This window comes from Phoxinus phoxinus, assembly GCF_949152265.1.
Source record: "Phoxinus phoxinus genome assembly, chromosome: 13".
Taxonomy (NCBI): domain Eukaryota; kingdom Metazoa; phylum Chordata; class Actinopteri; order Cypriniformes; family Leuciscidae; genus Phoxinus; species Phoxinus phoxinus.
Genome location: NC_136888.1, coordinates 24,172,918 through 24,199,601, shown reverse-complemented (window position 1 = coordinate 24,199,601; position 26,684 = coordinate 24,172,918). Strand labels below are relative to the sequence as shown.

The window sequence follows — 26,684 nt, the reverse complement described above, 5'->3', positions numbered from 1 at the left end:
CATATGCGCTGTAAGTGTCTGTCTCTACGGACCAATACGAAACGCATAATTCATGCAGAGAGGAAAAAGAGAGAATGTTTCTCGCTCCAGCCTGTCGACACTATCACTGACATGATTATCAAACCTGAGTCGGGCACATCGTTTTGAGGAGCATCTGATCTCTTTCCAGTCAGGATTAATCTGAATGAATCGCATGCAGGGAGCCGCTCCTCTGAGAGATGGCTGACTCTGGGAATGCTAACATCCCATCACGCCGGAGAGAATGACATCCTCACTTCCCGTGTTTGAGCTCACCGACGTCCAGGAGAAAATCAGGCACATTTATTTGTGTTCTGAGACTGTTGACTGTGCAGTCCGTGTAGCTTAAACACCTCATAGGCAGAGTCTCACTGAAAGCAAATGATGTTTAAACAGCAGGTTTCCTGTGTTTAGCTCATCTACTTGAGGAATCTCCTGGCGTGTAGTTCTCAGCTTTCCTCTCCGAACACAAGCTCAGACCTCCCTCCCTGCCTTCAGCAGCGCTCAGCCACAGGCTGTCTGTCTGTGCACTCCAGAGGAGCCACTGGGAAGCACCACATTTTTGTAAATAAGCTTGAAATCAGCAGGGACCTTCAAATGGTTGGAGCTCAACTGCAACTTGCTGTCGACCAAAGATATTTCAGCTAGTAGCGGCGGTAAGGGGCTTTCCGAGTTCTTTCTGTTCCTCTGAAGGCCCTGAAGTTGGCAGCGACGGCACGCACCAAACAAATCATCCAGTCCTGGATCCTGGGGTGAGTGGGGAGGGAGGGGATCTGATGGCATATTTGGCCGGCTGGCAGTGTGGCGTGTTTAAGACTTGGCTGGGGGTGATGGCAGGCAAAGGCGGACTCGCTGGCTGGGGTGTGAGGCAGCGGTGATGGCGTTCAGTCGCTGGCAGAGGCTGCAAAATGCCTTTGCTCGGGGTTTCCTTTGTGGAGAGGCTCTAAAGCCGCGCTGAGACTTTCATGTCCCTCTGCGCAGAGCGGTAAATCCTACCAGTGTTTTGTGCCGTGCGCCGGCTCGGGCAGCCTGAGCGTCTGTGCTCCAGCGCCGACTGCTGCTGGGAAGCACCTCCGTGCTCCTTAAAAGCTCCAAACTTCCTGCCTTCCCTCACTTGACATGATTAAACACACACCAAAGTGCTCAAGCCTCCTGCTTGCTTTCTTTGCGGCAACAAAGCCGCCACTTTAAACACCACATTAGAGCCACTGGATTACAGATTTAGCTTTTTTTTTTTCTCTTTGGTACCTATGAAACTATTAAGACTAAAACTTAGTTTAGAAGAAAGATGCATTTGAGTGCTTGTTATGTGCACAATTTTATACAAAAATAAAGACTCTAAATTGGCATCTATGGTTCCATGATGTTGAAATTTTAATTTCCCTGAAACATTTTCATTACACAAAAGGTTCTTTATAGTAAGAAATTGTTCTTAAAATCATCTTCACGCTAGTAAAAAAAAATATATGAACTGATTACTGAAAGGTTCTTTGAGGAACCCCAAAATTGTTTTACTCTGGAATTGCTGCAAAAACCCCACTTTGGATTGGAACCAATATTTTTAAGAGTGTATGGGAGTTTACTACATATACATCAAAACCTGAAATTTATTGAAGTTGTGTGTGATGCATGGAATTGAAAGAGATCGTGTTCAAACATTTCTTTGTAGCTACAGGAGCTGTGCGCACGTTCACACACACTGTGAGAGCCGGCCCTTTCATATGACAGCACTCCTAGTGACAAAGACAGTTCCTGTCCCCTTTGTTATTGTAATGAATGAAGACCAAATAAATGAAAGGCATCAATAATTAAAGCATTATTAGGTTTGACTGTGACTTCAACACATTGGGAAAAATCCAGTGAGTGCGAAAAAGGTTTATAAAAGCTTTTTTGTACCTTTTAAATGTTTTTTTTTTAGATCATACAATTAAGATTATAGACTACACCTTAAATGCCCTTTATTTTAATAGGGCAAAAAAAGGTGATTCATTTATTTCACTTTTTTTGCACAATGGACAATTGCAGTGTGAAATGTGTTTTAATTAACTTAGTGTAGTGTTGTAAAATTATTTAATTTGCATAAATATTGAGAAATTAATATTTAAAATAAATAAATAAAGTAAAAACACCATAAATGCCACTCTTCAAAATGTTTTTTTTTGTGTGTGCATGCCAAATTATTAGTCCAAATTTAGTAAAAAAAAAAATGTATACATGCCTGTGAGATAAAACTCTTAATATCGCATAGTCAAGATGCACTTTATCATTGCAAATTAGCTTCTGTTAAATTAAGTATAAAATCCCCAAAGAATCTAAAATATGTATAGCTTTTCATTAACTGATGTGAATTATTGCTCTCAATTATATAAATTATGTTGCAAGCCATGCGTTTAATTGGACATTTGTAAATGAATTAATAATTTATTAATATACAGTACTAGCATTTTAATTCTATTTCTAAAACTTATTCTATTAGTTTAAATGTTCATTGAATGTTTTCATCGAATGTAATGCTCTGAAAATGATTCTGAACGTGTCAGCTTGCAACATACTTTATATTTCCAAGTTACACAATTAAAAACCGAATGAACCGAGCAAAAATCGTATGTAAGTGTATAAAGTCACTGGTTAGTTTTAGCCAGCACCACATTCTCAAACCCCTTCACCTGGCTTATCAGTCTTCCGTGTGCAGCTGCTTTATCAGGGTTCAGAGAGGTCTGCCCATGTCCTGATAGAAGAGAAGAACCTTTGCCTCCTAAATTATGCGTGAGCGGGAGGAAACTGATCCTATAAAAGGCATCAGGGGTAGTCTCCTAGCTTGGCTGACACGTAGAGCCCACAGATCGCTTCATAATCCCCTCCAGACAGAAAAAAAAAACATTAAGTAATTGTAGACAGGAAGTGGGCACTTAATTATTTAGAGGTTTTTATCAATGTGGCAGGTAAAGTGAGTAAGCATTGCAGGCCTTTTCTCATCAGGTCGCCACGTTCAGGAATAGCACCTATCATCTTCTCATATTCTCTAATGCAAACAGTAAATGGCAGCTTGTCAATAAAATACCTTTTTATATCGTTTATTACCTCACACTTCCTCACTGTGCTGTACGGAGCAATTTGGATGACAGTTACGGCATTGTTTCACTTTGTGTTAGCCGTGTGCTACAAATGGGCCGTTGTGTGCTTAGAGGGGTTAGAGCTAAAATGATTGATTTTTTTTTTTTTTTTTTTTTTTTTTTTACTCCTGTTTATTTATATATGTATTTATTTGCAATTTTCATTAAAGGTGCATATGTCTTTAACAGGCTAAGAGTGCCCCCTTCAGTTTGAATGGAATATCAAAATGTAACTGAGGGTGATGTCGTGAATGGATCAATGTATTTATATTTAATGTATATATACATGCATATTAATAATTACGATTTCCGGCTTGATATTAGTGCACGTTTGAGTCCATAAAAATAGTATTGTCTGTGTAAAATATTTAAAATTAAATAATCTGTTTCCTATGTATTGTAATAATAACAATAAATTAGGATGTTAATGCTTTTACTAATATTATTTCTAAAGCTAACCTCCATGAGGTTATTTCTGACTAATCATTCAAAGATTTTTTTTTTCTGAATAATTTAATCTTCCTATTAGTTACCCAAGCAGATTGGTCTCTAAATTAGGTTGGATTTACGGCATGTGAATGCTTTCAGGCCCCCTGAACACCAAATGCTATAATAACTTACCCCTCAACACTATAATAACCTAGCCCTTCTAGAATACACACCTGGACATGTTTTGCATGGCGATGTGTGAAGTGAAGCTTTAAAGGCAATATTCAGTGGTTTTCCCCTGTGTTTAGTATGCTCAACAGAATTCTTTACTTAACCCAAACACAGCTCAACGTTCTGAAAACATTGATCTGTGTTTGGGTTAAATGAGAGAGGCCGTAAGGCATACTAAACAGGAGCACGGGTGCATGTGTTCCTCCAGATGTGGAGGCAGTGCTCGACGGACACAGGCACGGCTTTACGGGGTGCGCAGGGTTCAGGATTAAAGTGAGATTTAAAGTGCTTCAGGATTAGAACCAGATTTAGAGTTCTGACTGCTGAAGCTGCATCTTTGTCACAGGTGCTGTGTTAGACACCAAATTACTCGTACCTTTTATATTTATTTATTTATTTTGTTGAAATTAAATAATATAAGCCCAATCTTTTTCATTTTAAATGAGATGTTACATTAAATAATTTATAAATAATATTTTATTTTCATTGATTCATAATTACTAGTGTATATATATATATATATATATATATATATATATATATATATATATATATATGAATGAATCCAAAAGCTTGTTTATTCTATTATTTATATACATTTAGTTGTTCAGTGGGCCATTGGCTGTAATAATACATTAAACATTCAGAGGGATTCCAGTGTATTCTTTGCTGTTGTGTGAGGTGTTATGTGAGTAGTTATACATTTAAATCGGCTGAATTTTATATTTCATATAAATATTGATAATTTTTTTTAAATAAAATTTAAAACTACATTATAATTAAGTATTAAATATATACAGTTATATTCACATTTTATATTTTGAAATGATATTATTATATATTATATTATATTATATTTATTATTAAATTCATTAGCACATGTGTAAGTCTAGAGGTGATTGTTGCAGATGATGGTGTTTAAAAGCTGTGTCTGTTGACTGTTTTTGCAGGTCTGCAGCCGCACACCGACTACAGCTTCATTCTTGTTGCATGCACTGCAGCTGGTTGCGGAGCAAGTCAGCCATCTATGGGCCGCACACTGGAAGATGCACCAGCAGGTTAATGCACTTACACACACTCACACTCACTGTAACATATCAGCTCACACTAAAAACATTGGTGTTTGCATAATCAGAGTTTTCGTGTATATATACTGTATATTGTATTTAATATATTCACTTGTCTCGTCTGTCCTATCCTCCTTGTTTTCGCTTCTCTAGATGTGTGGGTGGTGCCCAGGCATATACAGGTGAACTCTTCAGCAGTGGAGCTTCACTGGAGCCAGCCGCTCAAACCCAATGGCCTGCTCTCTCGGTATCGGCTGCTGCGTGACGGAGTGGTCGTCTTCACCAGTGACGGAGGAAAGATGAGCTACACAGACGCTGGCCTTCAGCCCAACACCAGGTTCTATCTATCAGCTATCTTTAACAAGCCATTAGCACTTGATTATCGATGACATCTAATCCTATGTGTGTCTTAAAGAATCCTGGGACTCTACAATAACAGAGCTCTTCAGTAACAGAGCTGCTCTGATACCAAATCATTAAAAGTTTTTAAGAGGAGCGAGCAGGGAGGCTAGCTAATGAGCAGCAGCGTTTGGCTTGGAGAGTCGCATTGATCGCGTTCCCCTTGTGATTCGAGTTAGGACACCAACTAAACTTTTGTTGTTGATGGAGATGAGACCGAGGCTCAAAATGGCTAAACACTAAGCTTTTAATTATCTTAACTACAAATTATTGGTCAGGAAATTACCTCTTCACTGTGAAAAGTCATTTATTGCAAGAATGGCTTGCTTCCCACAAATGAAAAGTTGTTATCTATAGAGGAATGATTAGATGCTATTTTTCAACAAGATAATACTCCTGCCCAAATTGCAAAGACAACCCAGACGTGGCTTGAGATCAAGTCTATCAGGCTCTTGTTTTTGCCTGGTCAGAGTCCAGATTTGGACCCTATAGTGAATATTGAAACTAACTGGGAGACATTTTTCAACTGCTCATGAACTGTTTGAAGCCATTAACATGGAGTGGAACAACACTGACTCTTCTTCCTATAAAAAGCTGTCTGCAAGTTTACACACACAGCTTAAACATTTAAAGAAAACAAAGGGGAAGGCAATTCCATGCTAAGCTACTTCATCTAACTTATTAGATTAGGTATTTGTGCAATTCTTGTTAATTTCCTGACCAGTGATTTGTGATTAAAATGGTTGACCATTAAAAGACCATTTTTGGCTTGGCCCTTTTTCTTTTTGCACAGGAGTTTATATATGTATATAACAAATGATTTAGTGTTTTAATGTTTTCAAGCCATTTATTTCTATTTAACCAAGGGTCCAAAAACAAATAATTTTACTGAGCATAAGAACTATTTACTTGTGTAAAAGCCACAATAAAAGTACATAGAATAAACAAGTAATAAGATCAGTGATGTGATCAGCTGTGCGCTCCTATTCTGTGGCTTATGGTAAATCAAGACCTGTCTATCTGAGCGGTCAAACCAACCTGCTCTCCAGCTGTAAAACAGTGTTCGATTGGTCTCTACACATTGTACCCACCACACCCGAGATCCCGTTTCCAGTGGTTGAACTTCCAGATGACATTGGAAAACCCAGAAGACCTATAGCTTTAGCCAAGTAGCATGTCAGGTGTCAGGTCACTCCGTGATCTACGCATAGTCGTTCAAGACCACCTGCTCTAAATAAAGACGTGATCTACTATGGTTTACCAATGTTTTGCGAAGTTACAAAATGTGGCGTAAAAGCATCATGTGTATACTGTTTACACTTGCGTCGGCTGCGCTTTTTCATACAAATACTTGGTACACTTTGGTCTCTTACTAAAACAAATATGCTTGTTGTATTCTGCTAGTTAAGACCTTTTCAATGAAAAAGGACACAAGTCTGTCTGTTATTTACAATGATTTTACAGATCACATTTTCATCTAAAGCAGTTGTTTTTTCATGCTATGAAAATAGAGCACTTCTAATATGTCAGCAAATTTAAAAGCACTTGTTAAGTGATGGTCATATCTTTATTTTCTATATAAAGCCAGGAAGCTTCTAAGCTTTAAAATTACCTATTTTGAGTTGTTTAAGCAAGTTGTTGTTAAGTAATGTGAAAACTTAGTAGTGCTTCAAATTTAGGAGGTTATGGTTAAGTTAAAGATTAATCAATTAATTGATTGTTAATTTAAACAACGATCGATTATGGGAATTTAGGTAATTTGAAAGTAAATAATTGTATAAAAACAATTGAAAAACAATACAAATCTTAATTAAATTTTGTATTAAATGAATTCCTAAGATTAATATTGTTATTATTTTTTATGTGCCGAATAATCAGAAACCATCTACTTAATAATGTACATAAAAAAATATGAGAATATAATTTTCTTGATGTTGTAGAAATTCAGCTGTTTTGTCAATGCCTCGTTATTCATGAATATATACAGTCTTAGCATCTGTGAAATCTGTTGGTTGGCTGTAATCAAAAAATGCACACAGGGACTCTGCAAAATAATTGGTTAGTTTGTGCAATATGTTGTGTAAATATTTGCAATGGTTCATTCTCATAAGCTGCTTAAGATACAGGATAAATCTGTTTGTTTCATTACTTTACAATCAGTGATTCGTAGATTGTTCACTGCATTTTTTCTCACGTGTGTGTGTGTGTGTGTGTGTGTGTGTGTGTGTGTGTGTGTGTGTGTGTGTGTGTGTGTGTGTATTTATATATATATATATATATATATATATATATATATATATAGAGAGAGAGAGAGAGAGAGAGAGTCTGTGTTTAAAAAAAAATTATCATGCAAATCTATATCTTTCACACTGATTTGAACTGTCAAAACCATGTGTCTTCTGATTGGACAGTTTGGACAGGTCATTCAGTCACCTGACCTCCCTCTCATTGTCCCTCGGCTGCTTTTGTTTATACTGTAGCTTCAAACAGAGCAGGGGATAGCCATGACGTTTAATTTGCCGTAATTCCAGATGACCTGCCAAAAGGCATTCCCTTCTCCCGTGCTCTCCCCTTTCCCTTTCTTCTTCCAATTTAGCTCTGTAAGGAGCGTTACAAAGGCAGACGAGCGGTTCATTATCCAGACAGGCTATAGGCTGATGTGAAACAGTTAACCAGGGTGCTGGGGGGTGTTCTGCCAGCACTCCTGCTCATCGATTATTTATGACAATGTTGATTAGCTGTCACTTACCTCACTATCGTAGAAAGTCTCTCTGACGAGTGAAATATTAACCTTTCTCCCTCTAGGGAAACAGGTTAGCCGCTTGCCACCTCGTTTGATGCGGCGCATCATGTTTATTCAACTTAAAGCATGCAACATACACGCAGCGGCGAAATGCCTGCGTCGGCATGCACAGCTGTTCACTGGTGTGTTTTAAACGTGTTTTCTGATTAATATCGCTAATGCTTTTATTGCACATGATGAGCATGGTATATAATAACTGATGTGACTATTTTAAAGGAGTAGTGCTGGAACAATAGTTAATGTGAAGGTATTAATGGCTGGCTATGGAGTTTATGGCAAATTAAAAGCCTTTAATGTTGAACATGACCCACATACATTGCTAATGCACACCTTTGCACTGACACCCATCTCTGTTTAAAAGGTAAATCTATCTTGTGAAGTCATGTATGTCTTAAAAGAGCTTTCCGGCGAGTGTTTTTATAACCCACATCAGGCGTTAATACATGCGTGTACACACACACACACACACATACACTTCCCTTTCTATTTATATGCATGTCCGTTCAGAGCATCTGTCACGCCTGTCACAGATCACAGTGGAGGGGCTGATCAGCATTGCATTAACAATGTCATCTGTTAAATAGTATCACACCATATCGATCCAGCAGGGACTTTTCCAATGAATCAAGTATAATGTAAAAGCAGAATTACAAGAAGGCATAGTCATCTGAGCATTTTCTTTTCTCCATGTATATGAAGTAAAATACATTTCATGAGTCAACAGCTGATTAGTCGACTAATTGAAGATTTAATTATTCATTAATTCATTGAAAATCTCTTTAAGAAATTATGTCTTTTAAATGAATTCTTTTTAAAACACTGCCAGTTTATTTTGTTATAATGAAAGTCTTGTCTGTACAGTTACTAACTAAAGGGAGCCACGCTAATAAAATAACTTCGGGGTTTTTGTAGTCGTAGTGGCAGTTCTGTTTTCTGAATATACACTTCTGACCAGCAGCTGTGAAACTTGACAAAACTGTTGCTGCTTTTAATGTCAAATTGTACTGCACACTCTCTCCTAAACTGTCCAAGCGCTCTCGCTCATTTGTGGTCACAGTTGTGAAATTTCACAGGCACAAAAGGTCCATTGTCGTCAAAAGTGTATAAAAGTCATAGTCACTTTCAAACCAAATTCTGTTGGTCATTGCATAAATCTGTGTAAATTAAACCCGTAGTGAATTTTGTGTGGGGAAATTTTTCGCCTTCATTCGAAATTCCAGATTTTGTGTAATTGTATTGTAAAGACTCGATTTCCCCCGCACTTTTTTTGTATTGATTTGCTTTATTTATTGTTTTTTATATCTGCTGTTTGCTATTACTTCAGCTTGGTTTCCCATTCCTGATTTTAAACAACATTTGCTTTGTTACGCTGGCATTCATGCCTCAATTCTGAGAACCCTGATGAAAGACGCGCATCCTTAAACAAAACTATGCTTGCTGTGAAAGACACGGCTTAATGGCAGAATCAATGCACCCGCCTCCCTCGCGGACAATGAATAATTAAACGCAGCGTCGACTCCCACCTGAAATGGAGAATCTCTGAAACGGAGGCAAATTTAACTTCTGTGACAGGAGACTTTTAAGCTAATAGCATAATTTAGTTTCTCAGTTGACTTATTTATCTCCTATCCATCTTTGTTTCGCAGATATGTGTACGAGTTGGAGGCCACCACCAGCGGCGGGAGCAGTCTCAGTGATAGATACGTCATTCAGACCCCCGTCTCCTCCCCGGAAAGGATTCCTCCTCCGAATAATGTCAGCCTCCACGGCCCTCGCTCCGTCTTTGTTGCCTGGTCACCCCCAGGTAATGTTTACAACCTAATGCGCTATGCAGCCTCTCTATTTAGCACTCAAGCAAGGCTGATTTATCCCTGCTCGGGCCTGCGAGAGTGACGGCACGCGGGCAAGAATTTACGAGTGGCGTTGTGTGTAATTTACCAGGAGCCCAACATGGTCGCGGTGTACATGCATCAGTGCGGGCCGGACGTAGATGGGTCCCACCAATCAATTAACATTCAAACCTAAGTGACAGCTTTTCCTACCTCTAGTGTGATTTAGAGGAGAGTTGTTTGAGATGCGCTCGCCCTTCACCTGCGTGTGTTCTCCCATCACTGTCCAGTCGTGTCTCATTCATTCTCTCCTTCTCCGCTGTTGCTGTGGACTTGAGGTTAAGTTCAGGTGTTGGATTGCGTGTACCAATTCTGATCATGTGCATGTCGGTGCACCCAATGCAGCACATAAACATATACATAAATAGTGTGTGTGTGTGTGTGTGTATACATATATCAGTATTTATTATAAATTATATATCTTTGTACTTCTCTTTTTTTTTATTAATGTGCTTTTTTTTTATTAATGTCTTTAATCAAAATAACATCCGCTCCAACTCTTCTCTGATGACGTGATTACTGCCGCGAGAGCGTGCCAACCTGTCACTCACATGAGACTGCAAGGCCGAAATTCCTGATAAGACTGAACACAAGAGCTCTCACATGCAATAAAACAATATACTTACTAATCTGAAGAAAATATCATGAAATAAGGACACAGAAATCCATTTGCCTAATCTTCTGTCCTCACTCATCCTAAACCCCCCTTCCCCCACTCCTTTTCCTTTCACCCTGGTTGAAAGTTCATGAAGAATGGCAATATACCACTTATGATGTATCTTGTGCATCTGCTGCTTTTTTGTTTTCATGTTTGGTATAATTTCATATTTGGTATAATTTGTAAAATGGTCTCAATTTCACAGCAGTCACTGATATTATGGGAAAGACTGAAACCTTAGAAGAATTCTGTACTGCTGTTAAACAAGGGATCATGTTCAACCAAAAAGTATTCTATAATTTACAACTTAGAGTTGAAGATTTCTTTGTTCTGGTCTGGGTATTTAAGGGAAAGTGTCAAAACAGTCATTGGGATTCTGTAAAAATTAAGAGAAAAACCCCCCCCCCATACAGTGCTGTGTGATCCTCAGGAGTTACATCAGGAGTTTATTTAAATAACACTTGCCTGACGGCTCATGCTACTGCTGCTAACCGGACGTCGACGTCACTTCAGTGATTTGGGAAAAGCATGTTAAAGTCCTGACAGAAAGCGATGCGTAAGGATGTAGTGTAATGACGGAGCCAAGTTCCAGGAATGCTCTAATATTTTGTTGGTAGTACCAGTTTGCAACAATTATTAGTTAACACTAAGTTGTCAACTCTTCAGAAAAAATTATAATTCGTCGTTACACTACATCCTTATGCATCGCTTTCTGCCAGGACTTTTACGTGCTTTTCCCTGAAGTGATGTCGACGTCCGGGTTAGCAGTAGCATGAGCCGTCAGGCAAGTGTTATTTAAATAAACTCCTGATGTACTTACAGACTTTTCAAGGCCTCGTTTTATGAGTACAGAACCTATTTGTACTACTGTATTAGTTTGGTATCATTCCGGGCATTATTAGTGGGGTAATTTACGAGATACAAACTTGGATCCGTTAGCTCCTGCACTAAGTCATTCGGCTGATATCTCTAAATAAGCTCTAACTTTAATAATGTTCGACCAAAGGAAAAAAGGCTTCTTTGTGGGGTGTTTAGCTCGAGGTCATTGTGCAAAGGTTCCTAGGTTGATTTTACTCCGAACCATCCCTTTAAGGACATCATGATCCAATCAATTCCTGATGGACAAAATAATGTCCCATCCTACATTCAATGTAGTTAACTACTATTTAGGGGTTTATTGTGACCATTCATTATCCTAGTTCAGTTATTAAGGTGTGAAACTGTGTAACTAAAAAGTAATTTTCCAAAGGGGGTCCATGCAACGTTTCTGAGCTGAGGTTTGTCCAGTGATCCAGAGCGAGTTGTCATTGATGTGGTGTCCTGCATGATCTTATCACTTCTGTTGCAGGCTGCAGCCCACCGGCCTCCACCGATCAATCAATCACTCTGTTTACACTCTGAGACTGCAGCACCGGGCTCATCTGCACATCCCACTGTGCATGTGGGCCAAGTGTTCTCCCACACGGAGAGTAAATGCAAACTCTCTCTCCCTGTGGTTTGAGCTGTGATAGTTCATAGACTTCATCCCAGCATCCCAGACTGCTCTTGTGCATGCTCAGACCGACTACCCAGCCCAGCTGTTTCACATATGTGTGAGAAACCCTTAGCATGACAGATCGGTGTGTATGCATTCACCTGGTCATGTGTCGCAAATCTCTGCGAATCTGCATGCGCGTATTTGTTTTCCCTCAAGAAGGTGTGGGTGGGTGTTTAAGCGTGTGCGTGCATATTCACACACTCAAGAGTGATTTCACAGGCTACATTCAAGCGGTCCTGATTGTCTGCCTCAGATGGTCCATCTTTTGTTATTATTGCCCCATTATGCCTCTCTCCTGTGAGAGGATCCCCTTAAACAACCTCAATTACACCATAAGAGCCCTTAAACAGCCCTGATACCCAGAGAAAACATTTACATAGCCCGGATCTTTTATTGACTTTACATTTCGAGAGAGGCTAGCGAAAAAATCTATGGCTTCAAACTACAATATCTCACGCTTGGTTAAGTCCGAATGCAGAAACGGGCACGGTTTTAAGCTGCACCTGTGCTTGATGGATCAGATCTGATAGCATGTTCCTTTTCTTTTCCTTTGTGCCATTATTTCTTATTAGACTCTCATTCAAGTTGAAAGTGCAAAAACTCCAAAGTCAGTGATTAGTTGTAAATAATAGAACTTAGGGACCTGTGCGATTGAACTTTTCAGGCAGGATGCTTTGATCAAAGCACCGTCTAATTCCAGCGGGTTTTTGTGTCTCTGGCAAAAGACTACATCTGCTCAGGGAGACGGCAATGAAGGAAGTTGAATAATTTAACTTTTTCATTTGTAAAGATAATCAGCCCGTTCTGAATACATCTCAGGTCTCATAAATGTTGAATAACCTATCAGCCTCCAGTTGCCGTAAATTATGAAAGGCGCTAGTGATGGGAATATTAACAAAGCGTGGATGCCGGGACTCTACATTCTTTAGTTCAAATGCATTACCGAAGACCGTGTGCGTGTCTGTGTGTTTCGGACAGCGGTGGGATAGACGAACTGGGGGAAGTGCCTGCTTGGCCAGAAGGATGTTGAATCAAGGGCAAAGCTTCCCAAAGTGTCAGATCCACTGTATGTCAGTCCTTGCACTGTATTACAAGTACATACGGCTCTTTGTATATTGCGATTGTGGAAAGGGTGAGCTGAGTGTGTTTTTGTTTTCATGGTGGATTATCACTAATCTCTTTGGTTAGTTTGTCAGTTTGGTGATTTGTCAGTGCATTTGTGTCACGTTTCTACATTTTAGATTTGCTTAAACGAGCTTGTAATGAACTTCCTATCAATGGCCTTTGATATCAGTAAAAGCAAGCAAATGTGACTTTCTGTTTGCGTTTGCCTCTAGGTGTGTATAATTTAAGTGCTCCTTTGGAATATAACGTCCTGCTCAATGCAGGCACTGAGCGGCCCCTCGTCCGCCCTGCCGGGCCAGAGCACTTCATGCTACTACAAGGACTGGACCCCTACACCATCTACCACATTCAAGTGCAGGCCTGTCAGCCAGGTATTCTCCTACCCAATGAAACCTGAACATTTTAAATAGTCAGACAAGAGAATTAAACTATATGATTGGGATGTTCTGTATACTACATTTCAGCTTAGGTGAAGACAACAATCAGTCAATTTGGAAATATACGCCTCTGGAAACAATTAATGTTCCTAAATATTACCATCTACAATCGGGGGAAAAAACTCAAAGAAATATATTCACACTATTTTTCTTTTATGTTCATTTAAATATGTTGTATCAGTTCTACCTATGTATCGTATAGCACATTGCTTTCATGTAAATATGTGTACGTATTTGTGCAGATGGTTGTGGTGTAGGACAGGGGGTGTCTGTTCGGACCCCTGAGGCTGCGCCTTTAGCTCAGGACCCTCCAGTTCTCATTGCTGCAGGTGCAGCTGTTATCGAGGTCCACTGGAGTCCGCCACACAAACCCAATGGCCTCATCACCAACTACTTTATATACAGGTAAAAAGCACTCACTCTCACATATAAACAACAAAACATGCTGGTCTTCTTATTCCAATATCACATTTGATTACTTTTTTTTTATTGTGAGTACTCAAACCCCTATACTAGAGGAATACTTTGAGGTTTGGAAGAAAATATTTGGCACAATAATGTTCACTGTGTGAATACTTGAATAATGTTAGTCACACAGGCCTAGGACCTCTGTAGAACAGATATTCCGGCTCTTTTGTGGACATGTTAACCAGTACTATTAACTAGCACTCTATCAATCTCAGCTGAAAATGCACTTTCATATAATGATGCTGTCAGGCTAATGTCAGTGCAGAGGTTGCATTGGGAATAAGTGTGTGTGTGTGTTTAGGTGTGAGTCCATGTCAAAGCATGTTTGAAAGGAAGGCCGGAAACGTAGACGAACACAAACAGTAATTATGCCGTGACCTTGAGGTGAACAGGCCAATCACTGCTGGTTACACTTGTCAACATTTCCTCTCTACTTCCTGTGCAACTGACAGCAAGAAAACGCAGAATAGTGAGGAGTGCTTATGTGGATATCAGCTGTATATCAGTGACTGTGGTATCTGAGCGCAGGAAAGAGAGAGAGAAAGAGAGAGAGAGGCTGATCGGCAGCTCTAAATGGAAGATGACATTGCCCTGCTGACTTTGATTATTCCAGGCACATTCAGAGCCGTTTGAGAGCAATATGAAACAGAATGCCATGATGCTTGCACCCCGCACAGTGGGAATAAAGCTAAGACTGACATGGCACGATCACATCAGAATGCTTCGCTCTGCTCTTACAGAGGCATCCTTCAAGGAGAACAGGGAGCGATGTGCCGGGGAGTAGCCAACTCTATCATTACGCTGCCAACATTGCCCTTATGGTCGGAAACAACACAGCCGGCCGTGCTCGAACCTTTATTGCCCCACATCGTGAACGGCAATTTAAACCATTCAGGTTTTGACTTGAAGGATTCCAGACAATGATCAGATTAAACCATAAATTGAGACGTCTTTCCAATGTTTTCGCTCTAAGGATGGCTGCGAAAACAGTGTTTATGGCATCTACGTGAGTGTGCGATTGTGTGTGTGTGTGTTAGCGACAGTGTAAGGTTTTAGTCAAGGGCAGCACTGCTGTTGACCAGTGTCATTCATATGCAAGGTCAGATCAGTCTAAGCCCGCATAAATCTTAAGAAAATATCATTAGCATAGCCACAGATGCCGGGGAATTCCGACGAACGCATGACTGGATTTCATCTTGGCCCTGATTTGGGAGCGGGATAAACTCTGGCAAATACATCACATTCAGGGGGCAGTGAATTCACTCGTGGCTTAAAGGACTTGGTGTATTATTCTATCTGCTCATCTTAATACCGGCGATCAGCACTGCGCTAAATGTAATCGGTTTAATGTGCTATTGTGTATGTATTCAGCTCATTGGAGGTTATCTGAGATTGTGAAGCGAGTGTCCCCTCCTCAGGGATGCTTGTCCTCCACACTTTTAACTTATATTACACAGGAGACTGAGGTATTACCTGGGAGAGTCCTTGACTGCTATACAGAATTTGTGTAAATCAGTTCCTAAGAATACATCCACGTTCGGATTGCATGCATGCATGCAGTAGATGTTGAAGCTGGTGAGACTGAGACAATAGAAGCATCGACATAATTCAACATAAGGATTCGCGGACACAAGAAAAAGATAGGAATCTCGAGGCCACGACTTTATTGCGTTGATAAATCATTTTTGATCATTACCTCGACAAAATGATCTTGTGGCCATGACAAAACGTAGTGAACCAAACGTGTATTTATCAACCCAAATGTATGAAAAACAAAAAGCCTATTACAATGTTTACTTCCTGACTTCCTAAAGCAAAAGGTCTTGTGTTCCAGATGCAGTGTCGGTATGTGTGTGGAACAGACTGCTGATCGCAGCTGTGTGCTGTAGTTTAGCACCATGGTGTGAGACGTTCTTCTCCCCTGCCAGTCTCTGTTTGGCTTTATTTTAATGCGGTGGGTGAGATTAGGCCGTTGCGGTGCGAGCAGGGCCGGCAGGGGCCACATTAGAGTGGTGAATGTCATTTTCTCCAGCAGCATGGAAGCCAGGCCTCTAATGTGGAGGAATTAACGAAGCTTGAGCAAAGCCCAGAGCTCTGCTCCTGCTCCCAGGGTACCCGCGGGGTCTTAAAAGCATTGAAAAAGTCTTAAATTTGATCATCTCAAATTAAGGCCTTAAAAGCCTTGAATTTGGTAAACAAAGTCTTGAATTTCGTTACAAAGGTCTTATATTTTTTTGCTTTTCCTACGATTAAGTTCATACCGTAACAAAATTAACTGTTACTAATGTAGGCTAATTAAAAATTCATGCAGCGTTGAGTGCACCTTCATCCGCGCTTCTTCAGCAGTGTAGAGCGCGCGCGCATGGTTGCCAGATACTATTCATTCAAACCCCAAATCAGAGCTTTTCTGTTAAAAGAACATATTTTCTACACGGTCTTTTCAATAGTATCTGGCAACCATGCGCGCGCACGCGCTCTACTGCTGAAGAAGCGCGGATTATCTGAAAACACAGACAAGCTGGAGTTCAGCGATCTTTATTTGAGATTTTCTACTTAAATTAAAGTGTCATTCAGTCGGTCTGTGTTCTGTCACGAGCCGCTTGCGCTGTTTGTGCGACTAAATCTGCGATCAAAAGTGTTTTTAATGTAGATCATATTATACGAGCAAGAATGCAATGTTTCCCGAATATCCACACGATTTCAAATGTGACATTGATTTTATACAACAGTTAAAAAACAACAAAAGGATAACATTAAGTGATTTACTGCATAAAACAGTATAGTCAGGCTCATTGCTCTATTTTGCAACGAAATCTGTGGCTTTGAACGAATCGTGAGATTCAATGAATGAACGACTCGATGACTCGCTCATAAAGACCGTGAGTTACCGCCACCTACTGGCTATTTTAATATACTATTTTTATTAATATTAAACGTTTTTTAACATTGCATATTTATTGAACATTGTTTTATTTAAAGCATTATTTATGTTTAAAAGGTATTATAAAGGTAAAAAATTTAATGGAAAAATGTATTAAAGGGGGCAAATATTGTCCCTTAATGGAAAAGGTGTGACTGCAGTCTAAGTGGAAGAGAGGGGGTACCAGGGGGTACGGCACTCAAAAACATAGGAGAACCACGGAACTTAGGAAAAGGGATGTGTAGAATTGCACAAGTGCTACTGCTAAAGAGTGCAGTGTCAATTTCTCATAAGCTTAATTGAATGGCCTAGAGAGAATAATTATGACATTTTCTGTCTAAAGACTACATATAAAATAGCTACCTAAAGTAACTGCAGTTTGACTAAAAGTAATGACTAAAAGTTTGCATTAATAAGCATTTTCGTCTGAAGATGAAGACTAAGACTGAATCAAGAATGGCTGCCAAAATTAACACTGGCCTACACACACGTGCTCACTACAACAGTGTTGCGTATGTATTTAATATGACTGATCATTTAAATAAAATGTTTTATTTAATTCAAGTAGGCTACATGTACATAATTATTTTCTAGGGTTTAAAATTTATACAGATTTGACATTTTCCCCTCATACTTATGTTGGAATCGGTACGAAGTTGGCATTGAATTTCATTTGAAATGGTATTAAAAAGGTCTTAAAAAGCCTTGAATTTAAGCTGGAGGATCCTGGGGGTACCCTGTGCTCCTCACCTCCTCTGTGTGCTCTTCCTCATCTCGGCATCCTTCCTCTGGCACCCCCACTGGATTTGTTTGTTTTTGGGCCTCGTTTTCAACTGGAGTCAATTTTGAGGGTCTTTGAAGTAGTTCTTGTTGTCGTTCATTCTACGGTAAATAAAGTATTTCTGTTTTTTCATGTGATCTAAACTATATTCCCTCTAGACAACCAATTGGAACTCAGGAGGAGCTGCTGGTGTTCATCTGGACCGAAGGTCCTCTAGAGTTCATTGATGCTTCAGACGCCCTTCTACCGTTCAGCGAATATGAATACAGAGTCACCGCTGTGAACTCTAAGGGCTCCGTTTCCAGCTCATGGACGTCTGTCCGCACACTAGAGGCAGAACCACAGGGCCTGGACGCACCCTCGGCCCACCCCGCTAGTGCCTACTCTCTTCTGCTGAGCTGGACCCAACCTAACATACCAAATGGAGTGATCTTCAAGTACAAAGTGGTGTACCAGAAACTACCCAACGATCCTACGTTTAACTCCACAACTGTTACTGCTCTCACAGTTCTGGTAATACTCTTTTCTTCCATCAATTGTTGGTATTCTGTCTCTACACTGTGTGATAAGTTATAAATGTTCCATGTGCAAAGAAGCAAGACAAATGAGTAATGGACCATGAAATAGAGCCTACAAAAAGATTTTGCACAAATCTATCAAATGAAGAGGTAACACTTTTTTTCACATTATCAGAGAGAGACCAGAATCATTGAAACTATTATCGGTGATTATTATCAATCGTCAAAACTATGCTACTGTTTCTGAAAGCAGTTGCACATATATAATGCTATCTAGTAGCAAGTAGTACTTCTTTCTGAAAAGATATATATTAGATATATGATACAATAAATGGGAGACTGGACTAATTGTCACAGGTTTTTAGCCAGTGAATAGTTTGAGGGTTAGTTCATTTCGAAAGTCAGTTTCTATACGGGCACATACCTTTGGCTACCAAAACATCTTTTGAACATTTAACTGTTGGGGGGACACAGTTTATTAAACACAAATAAAAAGGAATTTTGTCACATTAAATGAGGTAAGGTGTCGCAATTAAACAGCCTTTTACTTTCACTTTTTTTACTTACACTTATTATAGACTTTTCAGTGAAATTCAAACAGTGAATCAATTGTGAAACAGTTTATTAGACAGAAGCATATATAAAAACAATAAATGCAGTATGGTAATTGATAAATTGTATACCCTACTGTTCAAAAGTTTGGGGTCAGTAAGATTTCTTTTAAGGAAATTAATTTTTTATTGAGCAAAGACCCACAACTGATGAAAAAAGAAAGAAAATAAGACTTTTGAAGGATCGTGTGACAGTAAATTCTTGAGAAATGGCTGCTGAAAATGCAGCTGTGCCATCACAACTGAAAACATTCAACAAATCTTACAAACTCTCAATTGGTGTAAATTCATAAACATTTAAATCACTTGTGAACAACTTGCAACTTGCTTAAACTTCTTACAACAACCTGTCATTTAAGAAAACAGTTCAGTCTTTCAGTTAAATCTTTTCTTACTGAAATAAAATTTGATTGCTTAGTTGGCTATTAGTTATATTATTTGCTTAGATTCTTTTTTTTTCTTTTTTTCTTTTTGTTTTTTCACTTCCTTCTTTAAGTGTGTATTGTCCCATTGTTGTGTTTTTGGTTACAACGGATTCCAGTTCTCAGTTCAGCTTCAACACCTGAAGTTTTTCATTCTCCAGCATCAGCATCTGTCTGAGATCATCCATCAGTGATCAGCCCATTGCTTGCATGTTTAAACAGATTCCTCATCCGCTGATGTCTCCACCTATAAAAGTAGCCGCTGTGATTCATGGCGTTCTCATGTTTGACACAGAGGAAAAATAGTGTGCTGCTTTCCTCGCAGATGCTCATGACTGCATCACGGCCAAATTAAAGGCTTCAGCTTGAGCTCCTGTTCAAAACAAGTGTGAACAGAGCCAGCTTGCCCCCTGATAGCAGCAACACCACAGGGGAAGAAATCCAGAACCCACTGAGGAGTTCAGCTTCTCCCACAGAGCGCCAGATAGATGCTTGCCTAATAGACAAATTAATTATTTTGATAGCAATTAATGAACGTCACCCAGGATAGGCCTTTTATCAGCACCCCTCTTTTCTTCGAGAGTAATTTACAGTTCCGCTTCTATTCTCTTGGCAGTCCTTTCAGGTTTTCTTGACCTCCAGAGGTCGGCTTCAGTGGTGAACGTGTGACGTCAGTTTGCAGTTAATCAGCTTGTAATTAATTTTCCATGTGTCCTCAGCCCTATTGAGTTATGACCCTGGCCTCCTAATGGCTGATGCAAATTTATCATTTTGCAAATTGTAAATTTTTAACTCATTTTAGAATATATCTTACGATTAAAAAACAAAACAGTCAGTAAATTTGAATAGAATATATTTTTGGGAAGAAATATAATGTTCTGTTACTTACTAATGCTGCTTGATTTTCTGTTTTTTTTTTTATTTCAAGATATTAAAATGAGCATTCATCATACATTTATTTGGTCAGTAGCCAAACAGCACCAAATATCAATCCGTTATTTTAAAGTAGCTAAATGTGCATGTATTATGTGTAATGATTAATCTTATTTGTTGATATGTAATACCATGATTTTTTGTTTGTTTTTCATATTCATCACAAACTAGGCTCATTTTGTTTTGTTTTAAAAGTAAGGATTTTAGAATATAAAGCTTAATTTACCTGTACTGCCCTGAGTTTTCCCATGTTCTTCTGCTGAAGACACTGTCCAATCACATAACCCCTGCCACGGGGAAATTGTAGTGTGGGTATTAGTGCAATTTCTCACGGCTACATTTATAATCCATCGATCCTGCAGAATCTTTTTTTGGACACTGACTTTGTGCTATATCAGCTGTCCGCCTGCCATGTCAATACTTGGCCTGCAGTGGGGCATCATATTGATTTAGCTGTTGCCAACTGTTGAGTGGCTACAGGTTAATGTTCTCTGCTGGAGTGAATTTGTTTTTATGTCTGAGAATGAAGGATCATGCAATTTCTATTTTTTCCGATGATCTTCCTCTTGCTTTAAAGTGTGCTCGGACAGTCATGTGTGGAGATGATACAACATTATATTTACTTGCAACATCAATTGAGCAATTGTCCACTGCTTTGGATGAGGTATTACAATTAGTTGTAAAGTGGGTATGGAATAATAAGTTGGCTCTGAATTTGACAAAAAACTATTTGTTTGGATCAAATTCTAAATTTAGAACAGAACAACCAACCGAATATTGACGAGGACAGACAATGAACTGAAAGATGCAGAGGCCTTAAATACAAGAGCAAACTAATTAACGAAATGAACTTCAGGTGCGACAGATAATCAAACAATGAGTAACTAATGAAACAAACTGAAAACTTAACCTATCCAAATACAAAACAAACACAGATAAACCCAGACAATGTAAAATTAATAATGTATCTATATTTAAAATGATAAATGAATACATTTTATAATATTTTATACATATGTATAGTATGATATAGGAGAATATAGAGCTCATACTTGAAAAGGGAAAAAACCCTCAAAAATATGATATTTATTTGGTTAAAAGTAAGTTGAACTTCTTATAATTTGTAAAAATCTATAAGATTTACTTATAGCAGAATACTTAATACTTAAATAAATGTATATAATATACTATGTCTAAGTAATACAAAATATTATTTTATTAAAATTTTATTATAAAAGCTCTAGTTTTTATTGTGGGGGGAAAATACAACTGCAATACAATGATCATTAAGAGAAGTAAACCACCTTAAGTGTTCATCTTGAAATATTACTAACAATATAAAAGTCATTCTTATGTTAACTTCATACAAATCTGTAAAGATTTCACATCCAAAAATAAATAAATTAACATGCACCATGACCTAAAGTAGGACGTTATTAGAATTATACTAAAATACCTTTTACTTTCTAAAAAAAAGTACAAGACGACAGAAGGCATGTACAGTATAGATTGTGTACAACAGGTTTTTAGCAAGATCTGATCATCTCAATAATTTTAGAGGCCTTAGAAATGTGTGTATCAAATATATACTTGGTTAAAACGAAATGTTATGTTTATGCTGTGATTGTAACATTGCCAGGGTCATCCTCGTTGAGCCCTGACCAGTAAACACGCTGTAGGTATCAATCAATCAAAAGAGACTTTTGTGCTAGATGTTTGATTAAGCTTTAGCAATCATTGCTTAGACACGTGCGATGTGGAGACGAGTCAGATCGTGGAGCAGATGGTGCAATGCTGTTCAGTAGCTCTTCAGCAGAGAGGAGAGCTTGTGGTCTTCTGTGGTCTGAGCATGCCCATCCTTCTTTTTTGGGGGGTGGGTGGGGCTGCTATTGATCCCAGGCTGTGCTGTGTGCCGTACCTCGTGCCAGTGCGTGTGATTAATGTGGACGTCATGGCGGCGGGACTGAATGAGGCTACGGAGCGCAGGCGGTCTGAGCCGCCAAAAGCTTCCTCCCTCACCATGTGTGCAGACGCCCCTCATTACCGAACACTTATCAAGCCTACATGAGAGATTAGGCAGGCCCAGTCACAGCCAGCACCAGACCCGTCCCATCCATTCCTCCCTTTCTTTCACTCTTCGTCTTTTTCGCTCTCACGCTCTCAACGCTATCGCCTTTTCTCTACATACGCTCTCTCTGCCTCTCTTGCTCTCTCTCTCCCCCTCCTGATCTTTCCAGATGTTGCTCAGCAGCCCCATGAGAACCCCAGCGATGGGAGATGTATTAATACATCCTATTGATTAGATCAGGACCCCTGACAGTCATTTGCAGAGATACCATCTGGCTGCTGTTCCAATGCCTTCACCCAAACAGGACGTGACACCTTATTAATCTCCACCGCCACTCTATAGACGCTTCGCCTTTTGCGCACAGAAGCCCGACTCTGTCGGAGTGGCAAGCGGAGATGCTGGCGGACCTGAAGGGTGCAAGAAATTAAGGTTATTACACAAATTGAGCCATATGGTCCAAATATTTCAGAGCTGAAATTTACTAGGCAATAAAAATTGCTCCTGCCTTCCTAATGGTGTAAATTACAGTTTAACCATGGCTCTAATGATGTCCTTCTGCTGCCTGTAACCACTCTAACATGAAGGACATTGTTTAAAAAATGCACAGGAAAAAAAATGAGGGAGGGGGGGGTTTGGGTTGAAACTCTGGCAGCATGTTTACAATCTGTTAGTTTATCATTAAGAACACAGTGAAGAGTGCATAAACATGATGGTGGAGCGTTGGACCATGTCTTTGTGTAGACTCGTTTACACACTGTTGAAGTGGAGCAGAATGATCCGAGCAGCTCGTTTGGGCCCTTGTTGAACCCAAACTCATTTGCTGAAAGGACAAACAAAAGGGAACTCCCGATGGTCTGCGGTTTTTGATTATGGATTCCTCAGAGCTTTCACAAGTTTTATTCTCATTTACAGTTTCAGATCAGGCCGGTGACATAATGTTCTGACTAATTTATGTCTATAACTTAAAAGTTCAAAAATGTTTAGGTGTTAGAGTCTATAGCCTGGTGGTTTTGACATGCTCTTTTTTTAATAAATTAAGCTGTACATGGTGTTCATAAGTGAGAATGTGAGTTCGAATCTGGTTCATGTCATATCCTGGTCCTGTTCCCCCTCATCGTTTCCTCTGCAAAAAATGTATGATTGTATAATATTAGTGCTGTCAATCGATTAAAAAAATAAACTAATTGATCGCACATTTTTTTCTATAATTAATTGCGATTAATCACAATTAAAAACATCAGGCGTTGAATTTTTTTTTATGTTGTAATAATTTCACAGTTACTCTCCAAATGAGTGTAGAAACAACATAAGACAGTATATTTTAAATATTTGTTTAATGGCTTTTTATGAATGAAGGCCAGTATCACTGATACTAATACTGCTACTGACGTCTATGAAACATTAATGATAGACTAATGGTATATTCAACATTACAGTATAATTGAAATCTATCAATTTCAACATTTATTAGGCTTTAAAATAAAAAAACTTTTTAATTAAAAGTGAACTTAAAACAATCTTTACATAAACTCATTAAAATAAATGTCATATTTACCTGTGGCCTACCTGTCTAACAGGTAGGAAATTAACAGAAATGTAATAAAGTTATCAAACACTTTACAGTCTTAACTGTATAAATTATAAATGTAATATAGATTAATCATTATTAAAGCTACAATTTTCTCTGTTGCTTTTGTTCTTTGATTAACATTAAAGGGCACCTATTATGGAATTTTGAAATTTACCTTTCATGTAGTGTGTAACATAGATCTAAGTGAACAAAAACATCCTGCAAATTTTGAAATATGAAAGTGCACCGTATATAAAGTTATTGTCTTTCAAAAGTGAGAGTCGACTCTGAGTCATTTTTATGAATCGTTAGAAGACCGAAGCTTTTTCTTTGACTAGATGACGTCAACTTGTCAAGTTATTTGAATACGATACGCCCACTTATTGCGCTCCAAGCCCAGGGAAACATCATGGCGAGGAGACGCTGTGTTCTGAAATGCGGCTCAAAAGCAAACTTTTTTCATCTGCCCAAGGAGGAGCATTTGAAGACTAAGTGGCTACAATTCATATAACTATACCACAGAAGTATAGTCCGAGCCTTGTGCTTTGTTCGCGTCATTTTGAAGACGATTGCTTTTTAAATGCAATCAAACTTGGATTCGCGAGCTGGCTGATATTGAAGGAAGGTTCATTTCTAAGTGTATTTGCATCAGCTTCCTCCTCCGTATCACAACCTGTAAGTGTTATTAATAATTTTTGCTTTTATATTTTATGTAGCATGCTTAATAATTATTTTGTTTGTTGTGTAAGCACCGTTTAGCTTCTAGGTCTTCAATGACAATTGTATTGAGATATGTGAAGTGTTTGTCGTTGTTTTCGGAGTTGTCTAAAGAATAGAGTAATACCTCGTAGTAACGTAACTGCATTTTTTTTTTTTGTAAAAACGTTATGTTTATGCATCGGGCTAACGCAAACAAAGACTGATTGTGCTTTTACAATATGAACTCTGGGCTATGCTCGCTAACATAACATTAAATTATTTATCTTATTTTTTGTTTTTTACTACAAACTATAAAGCAGTGGACTATAATCATTATTATAATACAATTTAATTGATAAAAGCATCATTGTACTCCGTGTTAAAAATAAGTATTATCTCTGTAAACACTGCTGGGTCATCTGACCAATCAACGCAGATTAGCGTCGCGCAAGGAGGGGTTTGAAAAACGAGTCGTTGAACGAATCATTTGGGAGTCGGTGAGCAAATCAGGTAAAAATAAATGCATATTATACGAAAACAAAAGTGTTTTTTGTCATTGCATGCATGTAAAACTGTTGTTGGGGACTCCCTAAACAACATTAGGAACATTTTAAATGTCATAATAGGTGCCCTTTAATGTTGATCAAAGAACGTGTTTATTAGGCTGCTGTCACTTTAAGATCTGTCACTGATGTACATGACGTGGATCTAACATATGGTCATGTGCATATTTTCTCACAACTCTTAAGTTCATTTAAGATGTTATTTAACTCACTCAAGACTGCTCTTATGAGAATACTCTATAAAAAGGGCATTTTGGCATAATTCTCTGTTATTGTTTGTTCAAGCAACGAACAAACTTGCTTTCTTGAAAGAGTTTTTGAAAAAGAACTCGATTCTGGCGCGCGTCTTTCTGTGCGTCGTGTGTGTCACATCGGACATGTCAGTAGTTAAATATAGAGTACCATTACAATAAAAATTCTGCTTTTATATTGGATAAAATCTACTTTTGGTTTGTAAAGTAAACACTCTGGGAGTGTCTTTTAAATCTAATTTCTGATGTAAAAATCAAAAGTTAGTGGCACTTGACTGTGTGTGCTTTCATTTTTATTTTCTTAATACGGCTTCCATCATTCACGGTTCTGATTGTCATGCATACTCAGCCACAATCAGAGGAGGTAAACGGTACTTTCCTCTGTTTCTGTATGTGTGTGTTTGCATGCATGAAGGGTTTGCTTCATCAGACACCAGCCCAGTCTGAAGAACAGCTGAGTGATTCAAGAGCCCTCTGTCTGATTGAGGCTTGGGTTGAACAGAACTTTACATCTAAACCACAAATAATTAATAGTGTCAAGGCATCTCAGGAACTGGGTGCTGTTATTAGTACTACAGAGCAAAAGGGTAGATGTTTTGAAAGGATGCTCTAAAGTCTCTAGACCCTCTCAACAGTTAAGCTAAAGTGTGTGAAGGAATGGTGATATTAAAGAGATAGATTTTTCATGTTTGGTGAACTGTCATCATTTGCTCATGTGAGTCATGTCGTTCTGAACCATGGGGAGGGGGGTTATAATGGAAGTCAGGTTTAATGTTGCTTTGGACCCCATTGACTTTCAATGTATGGATAAAAACAGTTCCTTAATTCTTTAAAATGTCTCCTTTTGTGTTCCACAGAAGAAAGTAAGTGACAGAATTGTCATTTGAGGATTTGCAGTATATTCTATGTGTGTATATAAAAAAATAAATAGACAACGAGGTGTATTCAGAGATGAATGATAATGTTTATAACAAAATGCATCATTGCATCATTTTATCTGTCTAAAACTCTCTGACAGACTATGAGCGCAGGTTACTTAAAACATGGCCAAAGGCTCAACTTTGCCAAAAGCTCCATTTGATGCTTTTTGATGAGGCATTTCCCGGGTTCTGTAGCTGTTAGCATGATACTAATAAAATCTAGCTCAGGCTTAAGTCAGCAGTGGCAGGCCGGG

The 26,684-nt window shown here is 38.7% G+C and overlaps 1 protein-coding gene across 1 annotated transcript in view; it reads left to right on the top strand.

Moving 5' to 3' along the window:
- ush2a (Usher syndrome 2A (autosomal recessive, mild)) overlaps positions 1-26,684 on the top strand; it is a 207,058-nt gene that overhangs the window by 161,573 nt on the left and 18,801 nt on the right. Inside the window, exons 56-61 of the mRNA XM_079632841.1 lie at positions 4,742-4,849; positions 5,012-5,195; positions 9,707-9,864; positions 13,482-13,640; positions 13,949-14,111; positions 18,034-18,388. Coding sequence (XP_079488967.1) covers positions 4,742-4,849; positions 5,012-5,195; positions 9,707-9,864; positions 13,482-13,640; positions 13,949-14,111; positions 18,034-18,388 — 1,127 coding nt within the window. The remainder of the gene's footprint in view (positions 1-4,741; positions 4,850-5,011; positions 5,196-9,706; positions 9,865-13,481; positions 13,641-13,948; positions 14,112-18,033; positions 18,389-26,684) is intronic.